The following is a 12,821-nucleotide window of genomic DNA, read 5'->3' on the forward strand; positions in this document are numbered from 1 at the left end:
CTTGGTGGAAGGCACTCCATGGGGAGGGGAGTGGTGTGATCCTGGGGTTTGAGGGGCCCCTCTGGGGCAGGATGGAGGGAAAGGTTCTAGACATAAGCAGAATCAAAGGGTCCCTCCAGGCCTTGGGCTCGGAGTGCTGGAGTCAGGTGGGGGAGGCAGGCAGATGCTGGGCCCTGGGTGGAGAGGGAGGCTAATCTGGGTCCAGCTGAGAGCCAGGCTCTGGCAGCCTCCGATAAGGCCATGGGCCACCTGGCTGGAAGTGATAGGTGGGGCACAAGAGCAGGAGGGGTCTGGGGAGGTGTCAGTGGGCTGTGGTCAGATGTGAGTTCGAGTCCTGACTCTGACACCGGTGGATGCCTCTAGGCAGTGGCTGCCCCTCTGGGGACCTCAGTTTCCTCTTCTGTAAGATTGGATGCCGAAAATAGGGCAGTGTTCACCCTTGGGAGCACCCAGTCTGACGGAGGAGGCATAGTAAACACACAGCGGTCACAAACACAGCCACCAGAGCCGTAAAGAAATAAGTCCAGAACATGACTCTAGTGACATTTGGGCGTGGGTGGGTGGAGAGCAGATCTGGGGAAGGGCGTTCCTAGCAGCGACAGCCAGTGCAAAGGCTAAGAAGCAAGACCCGAGTTTGGTGTGTTTGCGGAACAACCAGATGGAGGCTGGGGCGGCGCCCGGTCCAAAGGTGCCGTGTAGGGGACGAATGAGTCCACAACACAGAGCCCGGTGGCTGCCTCCGCTCCGCGCCAGCCACAGCCGCCCCCGCCCGCCTCTGACTCAAAAAAACAGGGCCCGCCCCGCCCTGGGGGTAGCAAAGTCAGCCGCACGGACACGCGGGCGGCACGTCCCCGGAGGCCCGAGCGCGTCACGGGGGCCGAGGCGGAGGACCAGGAAGTCCGCCAACTACGCGCCGGCCGGGTACGGCGGCGCCCGCACAAAGTTCGCAGAAGCAAGAGAACGATCGGGGGACGCCCGGTGCGGCGAAGACCAACGCTGAGACCAGGGAGGTCTGCAGACGCGCCCCAGCTGTGCGCCTGGTCGCCGGGTGCCCGGCGGGCCCGCGCCGGGTGCGGTAGCCCCGCCGTGCGCCCCGGCCCGAGCCATGCGCCCGGGGGGCGTGCGCAGCTTCGCGCTGGAGCTGGCGCGGGACCCGGGCGTCGCGTACCGCGGCGGGGAGCGCCTGTGCGGCCGGGTGCTGCTGGAGGCAGCGTCACCGCTGCGGGTGACAGCTCTCGAGGTGGCGGCGCGCGGCGGGGCAGTCACCCACTGGCTCGAGGGCCGAAGCGTGGGTGTAAATGCGGTGTCCAGCGACTACGCGGCCGCCGAGGTATACCTGCGGCGGCGGCAGCTGCTGCTTCTAGGTGAGCCGCTCGTCCCCCCCACCCCGAGCCAGGATCCCCCGGGACCCTCTACCCAGGTCTGGGCGCCCCTCTCCAAAGCCAGCCTTTCGATTTAGAGGCTGTGTGGTCGGGTGACCCTTCTCAAGATGTGGAGACCTCCTCCTCAGGTTGTGGACCCTCCTACAGGGTGGGACACCCACCTACCTACCCCCCTCCAAAACCCTCTTTTCCAGGAACTCCTCCTAGGGTCTGGGCACCACCACCCCCGCCTCCAGAGCCGGGACGCCGTCGACCTAGAGGCTATGCTGTGGGGAGACCCCCCATATGGAGTCTGGGGGAATCCCTTGGTGGAACTGGGAGTTCCTCCTCTCTGGACCCTAGGATGCCACGTTAGCCCCAGGCCTGGTGTCTCTGATTCCCAGAGAAGGCCCCTGTCTCACGCCCTGCCAATGCCCCTTACCAGTTTTTACAGGAAGGGTTGTTCGCTGGGTTGGGGGTTCTGGTGGTGTTTGCAGGTGAGCGGGTGGGACTGCATCCCAGGCAGGGAGAAGACTTGGGGTGGGGTCACATCAGGCTGGGAGTCTTAGGTGTTGGGCATGTCCCTACCTTGCTCCGAACCTCAGTCCCCCACCCTCAGGCCATACAGCCAGTCGGGAGCAGAACAGGGCCAACAGAAAGAGTAAGTCTGTGCCCCAGCACCGTGCTGTGTGGCTGAGGAGGGTGTTGGCCTCTCTGGGCTGCCCTGGCCACCTCCTCTTGGGGAAGGCAGACCTCACCATACCCATCTGCAAGATGGGCGGAAGCAGGAAGCAGCTCGAACCTGGCTCCCCACCCGCAGCCCCCTTTTTTTCCAGCAGTGCACACACTAGATGCTTTGCCTACAGGCTTGCAAACTTGTCCCAACGGCCCCCAGGTGTGGGGACTCTTGCCTGAGCAGCTGTGGAAACCGAGGCATAGCCGGCAAGGGGTGAGGCAGGAAGGGGCCCTGTAGTCACTTCCCTTTCCCTGTGACTCGAGGGAAATTGGGGCTGGTCTCACCCTACAGTCCTCCTGGTCCCACTCACTGGTAGCTTCCTTAAGATACTGGAAGAGTGAAGCTTGTGGAGTTGCTGTGTGACCTCTAGTGAGGCCCTGCCCCTCTCTGGGCCTCTGGGGACCCATCTGTGAAGCGGACTGAGGGCACTGGCTCAGAATGAGCCTTCCTGGGACTACCCTGGCCGTCCAGTGGTTAAGACTCTGGGCTTCCACTGCAGGGGGCACGGGTTCCACCCCTGGTTGGGGAACTAAGATCCCTCGAGCTGAGTGCGGTGTGGCCAAAAGAAAAAAACCAAACAAAACAAAAAACCCAAAAGAAAGAGCCTTCCCATCCCCCCAGGGTCACTCCATTCCCCACCTCCTCCTGGGCTTATAGCCTCTTGTCCTGTTTCTAGGCTCTATTTGGCCCTGGGAGAAGGTCCCGGCCCCTTATTTCAGACCCAGAGCCCCCTCCTCCGGGTAACCCCCCCCCGCAGGGTGATCACTGAGTGGACAGCCTCTACCCCTCTCTTCCGCCCTGCCCTTACCCCTATCACTGATTGGTTGTGTCCGTTTATGGCCGCCGGCCCGCTGGGTGTGCCTTGGCCTCAGGGGGTCCCGGTGTGGCCTGAACCAGACTCAAAGAGGATGGCCAAACTAGGGGGTGGGTTCAAGCAGCAGTGCATCCCTCTGTCACCAGAGGGCGCAGGCGCTCCGCAAATCGCGATCAGTCAGCTCCCAACTAGGAAACCGTGTATGTGGTTCTTCTCCGAGGAGACTGAGGTCCAGAGACGGGTTACCGCCCCAAAGGCACACCGCAGCCTTGAATCAGGGGATTCCGTGAGCTTCCCCGGTACTCGGCTCTGTCTGTGAGGGGAAGAGCTAGGCCTAGAGGACAAGTAGGAGTTTGCGGAGGCGGAGGAGGGAGGGCAGGTGCTGAAAGTTTGGAAAGGAACGTCGGGGCAAAAGCGCTGAGGCGCCGCCGAGTGGCAGTGTGTCAGGAGCGGGCTAATGACTCGGGAGAGAGGCTCTGGGAGGGGTCGAGTACGGACTACACCGTGATTCATGCACAACCCTCTGAGCTCGGGAATGATTTTCTTCTGGCTCTACAAACGTGGAAACTCAGGTTCCAAGTGGTTGTCACTAGCCCGGGTCAGCCAGCTGAGCGGGTTTCAAATCAGAGGAGGGGGCAGTAGGCGCCCGAGTGGAGGGAGGCCCCATCCACTTCTTCCTCCCTCCCGCATTGCACAGAGCGGGGGAGACTGAAACCCGAGGTAGTTAGTCCTAGGCTTTCAGGGCCTCCATTGGGGCCTGGCTGTTAACACACCCCTCCAGATCGGGCTGGACGTGCATCGAGTCACGTCTGCAAGTGGCGGCCGGTTGATGATTAAACCGACGGCGGTTAGATCTTGCTGGGTGACCTCAGGCCCCAGTCCTCCAGGCCTCAGTTCTTCCTCTTGACCCCCGGAGTCTGAGAGATACTTGCTCTGTCCCGCAGTGCTTCAGCCTCACCCCAGGGTCCACTAGAGGGTAGAGGGCAGCGGGTCGCGAGCCGGGGCTTTTGTTATTTTGCTCCACGCGTGGGCGGGGCCACGCCTTTCGCCGCGCCATTGGTGTATTCCTCTCCGGGGGCGGGACCTGAGTCTCGCCCCGCCCCTCCCTGCCGTATAAATGCGGCGCCGGCGCAGGCAGTGAGGAGTTTCTGGCCCGATCAGCGAGTGCGCCTGCGCGCGCCTGGTGGGTTTGCGTTCTCAGGCTGCAGCGTCCGCATCTCGCGCCTCCGCGTCGCGGGTTCGAAGCCAGGGACCGCGCGCCGCGAGTTCGTATCCCAGCCGCGATGCTGTTCGACAAGGTGAAGGCCTTCATGGTGCAACTGGATGGTGCGAACGCAGGCGCCGAGCCCGTGTTCAGCGGCGGCCAGGCGGTGGCTGGCCGGGTGCTGCTGGAGCTGGCGGGCCCGGCGCGCGTGGGTGCCCTGAAGCTGCGCGCGCGGGGTCGCGCCCACGTACACTGGACCGAGTCGCGCAGCGCGGGCTCGAGCACCGCGTACACGCAGAGCTACAGCGAGCGCGTGGAGGTTGTGAGCCACCGTGCCACACTACTCGCGCCAGGTACCACCTGGGGACCCCTGCACGGCGCGTGCTGCGCGCTCCGGGAGCCCCTCACAGCCACTGAGCCTCCCCTTCTTGCTCCTACCTGCAGACACCGGAGGGATCACAACGCTGCCTCCTGGACGCCATGAGTTCCCATTCAGCTTCCAGCTGCCACCGTAAGTCAAATGGGGTGGAGGATTGCAGGGGAGTCCCTAAGTCTGCAGCCCCTTCCAGGTTTGGGACTCCACTGCTCAGTATCTGGGGACCCCCGAGCCGCAAGATTGTCTCCCCGGGGCAGGGGGGAGCCCAGGAGTGCCTCGTGTCTCTCATCCCCGTAAGTCTTTGGGAATCTCCCACCCGGGAGTCTGTGGATCTCACCCACTGAAGCCCCTTCCCTCCACCGCCAGGACGCTAGTGACTTCATTTGAAGGCAAGCATGGCAGTGTCCGATACTGCATCAAAGCCACCCTGCACCGGCCCTGGGTCCCTGCCCGCCGGGCAAGGAAGGTGTTTACTGTTATCGAGCCTGTGGACATCAACACACCAGCTTTGCTGGTGAGTTGCTGCCCTTGGGGAGGTAGGATGGGAGCATCACAGGCAGGGTCCTGGCTATTTGGTGACTGGCTCCTCACTCCCTTCTCAAAGTGGGGGTCACAGCTGAGCCCTGGCAGGGAGGGAGGCAGTGGGGGAGGTAGGCATGGGAATGCCTGTGGAGTCCAGTGGAGCCAGGTGCAAGTCCCAGGAGCACCAGTTGGCTGTGTGTTTCTGGATGAGTGTCTCACCTTCTCTGAGCCTCCTGTGCCTCGTCCATGAAATGGGACTCAGTCAGAGCTTGCAATAATGATGGCTTACTAAGCGCTCATTACGCACTAAGTGCTTGGCTTGTTCACTTCGTTTTCAGTTTAACGAGATGAGTCATATTCCTGGATCCATTTTACAAATAGTTTCTAGATTGTTAAAAGGAAACCAGGATACTAGGCCCTGCCCCAAATCCTCCTTCAGCTGAGGGTGGTTTAGAGGCTTCAGGGGGTCTGTGGTTGGCACAATGGGATGCATTTCATGTCCTTTCCTTCCACCCCACCAGGCCCCTCAAGCGGGAGCTCGGGAGAAGATCGCCCGATCCTGGTACAGTAACCGTGGCCTTGTCTCCCTCTCAGCCAAGATCGACCGCAAGGGCTATACACCAGGTAGCAGGTGGGAGGGGCTGGATTGGGAAGAAGGTCCGTGTCAGGGTTGCAGGTGGGGAAACTGAGGCCCTGCTGTCCCACCCTACAGGTGAGGTGATCCCCGTCTTTGCCGAGATCGACAACGGCTCCACGCGCCCAGTGCTGCCACGGGCGGCCGTGGTCCAGACACAGACCTTCATGGCGCGAGGTGCCCGCAAACAGAAACGAGCAGTGGTGGCTAGTCTCTCAGGGGAGCCTGTGGGCCCTGGGCGGCGGGCACTGTGGCAGGGCCGGGCGCTGCGGATCCCTCCTGTGGGTCCTTCTATTCTGCACTGCCGCGTGCTACATGTGGACTACACCCTCAAGGTAGAGTATCCTCGGGGGCTGGGGTGGCTGCGTCTGCTCTGTCCTCCAGGCTGGGGTTCCCCCCGCCCCCCACCAAGGCCTCCTGCTATAGAAGGAGGGTGTGACCGAGGCTGCCTGGGCACCCTCTATCATGGCTCCTTCCTCCAGGTCTGCGTGGACATCCCGGGCTCATCCAAGCTGCTCCTGGAGCTGCCGCTGGTCATCGGCACCATTCCTCTGCATCCTTTCGGCAGCCGCTCGTCCAGCGTGGGCAGCCATGCCAGCTTCCTGCTGGACTGGGGACTGGGTGTCCTGCCAGAGCGACCTGAAGGTGAGCTCTCCATCCTGCTGTGAGGGGCATGGGTGGGTAGAGAGGCAGGTGCCTGGCTGACTCTCCCTCCCCCAGCCTCGACGGCCCCATCTGTAAAAGTGCTCAGTAACAGTCATGTTGGGAGTATGAATTCCCCCAGAATCCCAATCCAAGGGCACACAGCTCAGCAGCCCCAGAACTGGCACAAGCCAGCTCCCAGCCATTGTCCCCAATTCTGGGGCTGCCCGCCTCCTCTACCAGCCTCACCCACCCTGTCTCTCGATTCCAGCACCTCCCGAGTACTCGGATGTGGTGGCCGATGAGGAGGTGGCGGCCGTGGAGCAGAGCCCCTTCCGACTACTGCAGGACCCTGACATGGGTGCTGAAGGCCCCTTCTTTGCCTACATCCAGGAGTTCCGCTACCGCCCGCCACCCCTGTACTCCGAGGTGAGCTTGGGGGGTTCAAGAAGCCCCTGTGGCTCTCCAGGCCCTGGGAGCCAAGATGAGGGTAGAGAGCCACAGATGAGTTTTAAGTAATGATGGAACTCCTATACATCCCCATTACAGGTGCAAGGGCCAGAACCCGCCTTGCACCTTAGTCTGTTCCTGGGTGTCACCCCCGGGCCAAGTGTGGGAGTGGAGATGAGGAGGGTGGGGAGGGGTGTTTCTGAGCCTCCAGGGCCTCCTGAGACTTGATGGGATCATTTCCTCCCCCCCCCCACCCGCAGGAGGATCCAAACCCACCCTCAGAGGCCATGAGGCCCCGCTGCATGACCTGCTGAGTGGCAAGTGGAAACTTCAAGGGATGAGGTTGTACACATGCTTCCATCAGCGTGGACATGAGTGAGGAGTGGCTGGGTCAAGAACAGACCAGCCTGACTGCACTGAAGTTGGGGAAACCGAGTCTCAGAATGGGGCAGGGCCATTCCAGCATCACACAGAGCAGAGGAAGAGCCAGTCTGGAGTCTGACATATCTGGACTGGTTCTCATAAGGTATCAAATGCCCACCATAAGATCTGAGAGACTGTTCAACCTGTCTTTGCCAGCCTGTGGTCCCCCAGAAGCCTCCAGTCTGGGAGAGACAGAGCCAGACATAAATACTTCCAGGCCCACAGGACCAGAGGAAGGGACCAAGAGCTGGGAGAGTCCCAAGGGGGAGCAGGAAGGCTTCCTGGAGGAAAGGGCATTTTAGCTGAGGCTTTGGTGCATGAATAAGAGCTCAGAGGGCAGGCAAGCAAGGGGAAGGAAAAGTCGAAGAAGGTCAGAGCCGAGTGATGTGTGGAGACTGCCCCCTTCATCTTAGAACTGGGGCTCAGAGAGCAAGTGCCTCTGTGGAGGCCACACTGCAAGGTCCGGCAGGCCAGAGGGCCCAGGAATGAGGCATTCAGGGAAGCAGGTTATCAGAGCTGTGTGGGGCAACAGGGCAACAAGGGCAGCGACTCCAGCCTTTGAAACCTTTGAAAGCCAGAGATTCCTGGCCCAGGCTAGGCTTCCTGGGGGCCCCTCCACACACTCCAGGACGTGAGAGCTGTCTGGGTATTGTATGGCCCGAGAAACCCAGGTTCAGAGTGGGACAGACAAGACCAGCTCCATCACTTGCAAAATGAAGATGTGGGGCCCCTTGTTCAAGAATTCAGAATTTCAAGACGGGGACAGCAGAGCATTAAACCAAGCTGCGGGGACAGAGGTCAGCCTGGGGTGACACAGCAGGGCCAGTGTGCTTCTTCTGGGCACCCCCTGTGTCCTGGAGGGACAAAACATAATGGGGCAGCTGGACAAGCCCCCAAGTGCAGAGTCCCAGCCCAGGCTGAGGCAGGACCCTCGCCTGGGACTCTGCATTTCCGTTAAGCCTTAACTTGTTCTCTTTTGTACAATTATTTTTTAAAAATAAAAGCACGGAGGAAGAGACTGTGCTTAGTGGTTTATTGCCCTCAGGTGCCAAGGAACCTGGGGTGGCCTTGTCCACCATCTTGAGTCTGGATCTCAGATGGAATTCCAGGCTGAGGAGGGTTGAGGGGCCCATTGTCCAGAAGGTGAAGGTGAGACCCAGGGACACATAGGGAGACAGCTCGGGCTGGCGCCGGACGCTTTCACCTCGTGCAGTAGCAGAGGCTGGGACCGTGGACGGTGGAGGGCAGGCAGAGGCCTCATCTGTCCCCACAGAATGGAGATGAGGGGGCAGAGGGGTGCCAAAGGCAGGAGGAGCCTGCCTATCTATGCAGTCTGGGCTGGTTTTGCTTTTACTGTGGTTCAATTCATATACCATTGGAAAGTGTACAATTCCTTAGCATCCCTTTCCAGTGTTGCGCCACCATCACCTCTAGCTGGTTCTAGAACATTTTCATCAGCGGCTAAGGAGATCCTGTCCCCATGAGCCGCCCCTATTCCCCCTCCCTTAGCGCCAGGCAGCCGCTGATCGGCTTTCTATCTCTGGATTCGCCTGTTCTGGACATTTCGTGTAGATGGTATCATAGGATACACGGCCTTTTGCGTCTGGCTTCTTTCGCTTAGCATATTTAGAGGTTCAACCCCTTTTGTTGCAGCATGACGCAGTGCTTCAATCCTTTTTATGGCCACATAATATTCCATTGTGTAGATGAACCACATTTTGTTTATCCTCTCACACCCTGTTGATGGACATTTGGGTCGTTCCCACCTCCTAGTGGTTGTGGCTCACGCTGCTGTGGTCGTGCTTGTACGAGGGTTGGTTTGAATACTCACAGCACTTTAAGGCAGCCCTAGCGGTGTGGAGGTTGTCATTTTTCTGGAGTTGCAGGTGGGGAAAGTGAGTCCAACGGAATGAGGTAACTCGCCCAGGGTCTCACAGTAAGGACTGATGGAGCTGCCACTCAAAACTGCCCCTGGGGCTTCCCTGGTGGCGCAGTGGTTGAGAGTCCGCCTGCTGATGCAGGGGACGCGGGTTCGTGTACCGGTCCGGGAGGATCCCGCGTGCCGCGGGGCGGCTGGGCCCGTGAGCCATGGCCGCTGAGCCTGAGCGTCCGGGCTCCGCAACGGGAGAGGCCACAACAGTGAGGGGCCCGCGTACCGCAAGAAAACAACAACAACAAAAAACTGCCCCTGGAACTCTGGAAACCATACCCTACAGGCCATGTGACACCCACATGACACTCCCTGACAGCCTGGGCTCCACCCCAGACCCTAGGCCACACCCCATATGGGCGGGGCCCAATTAGACCACCCTCTGATAGCCCTGGCTGTGCCCACCAGCCTGCCCAAGGTAGTGAAAATTAACTAGCAGCCCAGAGTGGCCATGGGCAGGGCTGATGGGCAGCGACAAGGGGTGGACACTGGGAGCTCTGGGGTCAGGCTTTGCTCTCTGTGTGATGATGGGCCGGTCACTTGTTTCTGAGCCTCAGTTTCTCCATCTGAGACTCTGGAGCACCTCCTCTCCACCAGTCTAAATTTGGGCGCTGATTCCCAGTGATTCCTAGTCGTGGGGTTCACCCAGCCCTCCTAGTCCAGCAGCATCCACCCTGGGCCGCTGGTCTGCCATCAAGCTTGGAGCTTGTCAGACTTGGGGTTCCTTGGGGCCTGGCAGCACAGAGGAGGTGTTCCCTTAACACAGTCACCCAGATCCAAGACGGCAGCCTCAGGAGGGGCTGAGTTTCCCCTCAGCTGGACTGTGGGAGACACAGATCCCAGTTTCCAGATCCATGTTCCCAAACTAAGAAGAGTCTTAGGTGTTTATTGCATTAGCGGGTGTGGGTACAGTTCTATGAAAGGTTCCCCCAGGGGGCTTGGGAGGACAAGCCACCTCATGACCCCAGGACTCCTGCGTCTGCAACTGTCTGGAACCTGATCCCTAAAGGAGGCAGATTTTCTGGTTCAGATAAATGACAACCAGGATGGAGCTGGCCCAGGCAGCCCAGAATTTGGGGAACTCCCTGAACATAGAGAGGGGCCCACAGAGTGTAGAGAAGGGTGGCCAAATGTTCTTCTAAGATAAAATCCCTCCCCTCCTTGGTCCCCTAAGACCACCCACCCACCTCTCCCTCCAGCTCCCCCTCCATCCCTGGCTGCTACTCAAACACCCCAAGCTGGTTCCCACCTCAGGGCCTTCGCACATGCGGTTCCCTCTGCTGAAAGGCTCTTCCCTGTAGCTGGCTCCTCTTTATCCACCAGCCTTATCTTGTCAGGGATACCCCAACCTAAAGTCACCACCCCTCATCACTCCCTCCCCCATCCCCCTGTCCTATTGTTTTCATAGCCTTCATCTGTCTCTGATATCCGTATTTAGATATTCACTTGTTTGTCTGAGACCTTGAGGGTGGGGCTGGGTCAGGGCTGTGTCCCTGGACCCAGCACACAGCACGTATGAGTGACTGGAGGGGACTTCCCATCTACTCTGGTGTGAACAAAGACTCTGATGGGGGTGGGAGTGTCACTGCCTCACGCTTTTTCCCAGGACCCCCTAGAATCAGACCTGTCACCTGTTCAGAGTCAATGCCAGTTCTCTGTCTCTCACTACTGTCTTTCTGTCTCACCATCTTTGCCTCCCCCATCTCCGCCTCACGTTGCTCTCTCACTGTCTCTTTGGCTGTTTCTCTGTCACTGTCTCTCTCGTATCCTCTATCTCCTCCTGTCTCTGACTACCATCTCTGCATCTCTGTGTCCCTCGCTCACCATCCCTCTTGGTCACCATCTCTCCATCTCTCTCAGTCTCTGACTCTTTCACCGTCTCTGTCTCCTGCCCTGGCCGGGCCAAGCCTGGGGCATGGGGTGACAGGCAGGCAGGGCGCCTGCTGCTTGTTTTCTACCCTCACTGGCAGCAAGCCCAGCCGGGCTGCTGTTCAGGAATCCTCCAGCCGCCCTGCTTCAGCCACCAGGCTCAGCCACCACCAGCCTCTCCTCCCAGCACATTCTGTCCTGAGCAGGGAGCGCTGGGGCTGGGCGGGCGGGCGGGCAGATGTGTTCCTGCCCGGCTCCAGTTACAGGACAGCCCGTCCCGGTGACCCTGCTCCCCACCAGCGCTGCCGCCTGCTGCCTCCCCTCCTTTCTCTGGGCTTAGATCTTCCTGAATGGGACCCTCTGCCAGCTCATCCCCACCTCAGGAACTTTGCACCTGCTGAGCCTTCCACCTGGAGCTCCTCTCTCCAGGACGTCTCCCTTGTAGACCTCCCTGTCCCTAGATCAGAGAGTCTCCTCAGTTGGATCTTAGTTCCCCGACCAGGGATCAAACCCGTGCCCCCTGCAGTGGAAGCTTGTGGAGTCTTAACCACTGAACCAGCAGGGAAGTCCCATACTTATATGTTTGATTTACGTGTCTATTACCCCAGGGCCCCACTCTATCCGCAGCACTGGGCACACGCAGTAGGTGCTTGGTGACTATTTTAGAATTGAAGACTGCCAGAGCCTTCCAGGCTCACACACACGGCTCCCCAACCCCTCAGCCTGCCTGATCTACCCCAGCCTCTGCCTCCTTCTGACCCTGCCGCCCCCCCCTGCTGTTTCCCACGTCCTCTCGCCCGTACCAGGAATCTCCCAGCCCTCCCACCTTTGCCCAGGGAGTTCCCTGCACCACCAGATGCACCTTTTTCTCAGCAAGGGGCTGGGTCTGTCTTTTAAGCCCGCTGGGCTGTACACACAGGGCCAGCCATGATGCACGCACACGGGCCCGCAAACTCGGGCACACGCAACCCAGAAACCACTAACAGACCCACATGCCCTCTAACACCTGTCCAAACAGGTACGACAGCAATGACCATGCTCATCCCAGCTCTGGGCGCCCATGGCTTGAGGGTCTGCGGGGTGTTCACGTGTGGAGTCCCCCAACTCTGAGGAGGTTATGGCCTCTTTACAGGTGGGGACAGAACATGGGATTTGAACCCATGCCAAGGTGTATGCAGTCTTGTCCACACGCGCTTCTGCCCTCGCTTCCCCAACCCGGGAGTCATCCCCAGCCTTGTTTTTGATGTTCGGGTAAGGCCAGGAAAGCCCCCAGAAAGCATCAGGCTGGGCAAGGGGCCAGGAGGAAGTGGTGACTCAACTGGTGGCCATCAGTGCCTGCCACGTCGTGCTGCCCCGTCTCGTGGGGGGAATCACAGAGAGCAACATGAAAAGATGGGGGAAGGAGGTGCATGGTAAACTGGACCTCTGAATGGTGGGGGGGTTGGGGAGTGCCTGGGTGGCCCCTCTGTGCTCCAACACCTCAGCCATGCTGAGCCCGATTCACAGGTGGGGAAACTGAGGCAAAGAGAGCAGGTGATTTGGCCCAAGGCCCCCCAGCCAGGATTGAGCGGGCAGGGGACCCCTAAGTCCTTGGTAAAAGGGTCTTGAGGGCACCTACTCTCCCCGAACACCTTTTGGTGGGCAAAAGGGACCGGGTTGGACTTCCCCAGTGGCCAGTGGTTAGGAACCCACCTGCCAATGCAGGGGACACGGGTTCGATCCCTGGTCAGGGAGGATCCCACATGCCGCGGAGCAACTAAGCCCATGAGCCACAACTACAGAAGCCCACGTGCCTAGAGCCTGCGCTCCACAACAAGAGAAGCCACCGCAGTGAGAAGCCCGCGCACCACAATGAAGAGT

At 59.9% G+C, this 12,821-nt stretch overlaps 1 protein-coding gene across 4 annotated transcripts; it reads left to right on the forward strand.

Moving 5' to 3' along the window:
• The first annotated feature begins 1,016 nt into the window (after nucleotides 1–1,016).
• Nucleotides 1,017–8,178, forward strand: ARRDC2 (arrestin domain containing 2). Of its 4 annotated transcripts, XM_022558572.3 has the most exons (9): nucleotides 1,017–1,371; nucleotides 4,185–4,468; nucleotides 4,560–4,626; nucleotides 4,858–5,005; nucleotides 5,535–5,637; nucleotides 5,726–5,982; nucleotides 6,130–6,292; nucleotides 6,561–6,718; nucleotides 7,000–8,178. In XM_022558572.3, the coding sequence occupies exons 1-9, from the start codon at nucleotides 1,106–1,108 to the stop codon at nucleotides 7,051–7,053; spliced, it is 1,500 nt and encodes a 499-aa protein (XP_022414280.2). In that variant the 5' UTR covers nucleotides 1,017–1,105; the 3' UTR covers nucleotides 7,054–8,178. The 4 variants fall into 4 exon arrangements, with proteins under 4 accessions (XP_022414280.2, XP_022414282.2, XP_089761403.1 ...); XM_022558574.3 differs by lacking the exon at nucleotides 4,185–4,468 and having other exon boundaries at nucleotides 1,017–1,364; XM_089905277.1 differs by lacking the exon at nucleotides 4,185–4,468 and having other exon boundaries at nucleotides 1,017–1,364; nucleotides 5,726–6,292.
• Nucleotides 8,179–12,821: the final 4,643 nt, after the last annotated feature.

The sequence above is a fragment of the Delphinapterus leucas genome, unplaced genomic scaffold, assembly GCF_059928025.1.
Source record: "Delphinapterus leucas isolate spDelLeu-1000000601 "Yukka" unplaced genomic scaffold, BTC_Dleu_Yukka2 spDelLeu_asBTCV2_sq25, whole genome shotgun sequence".
Classification (NCBI taxonomy): Eukaryota; Metazoa; Chordata; class Mammalia; order Artiodactyla; family Monodontidae; genus Delphinapterus; species Delphinapterus leucas.

Bases quoted from the DNA above. Each gene is read 5' to 3' on its own strand.
- ARRDC2 (XM_022558572.3), top strand. From the start codon at position 1,106: ATGCGCCCGGGGGGCGTGCGCAGCTTCGCGCTGGAGCTGGCGCGGGAC. The intron at 4,469-4,559 runs GTACCACCTGGG...TCCTACCTGCAG, and splicing joins TGCCACACTACTCGCGCCAG to ACACCGGAGGGATCACAACG. The intron at 5,983-6,129 runs GTAGAGTATCCT...TCCTTCCTCCAG, and splicing joins ATGTGGACTACACCCTCAAG to GTCTGCGTGGACATCCCGGG.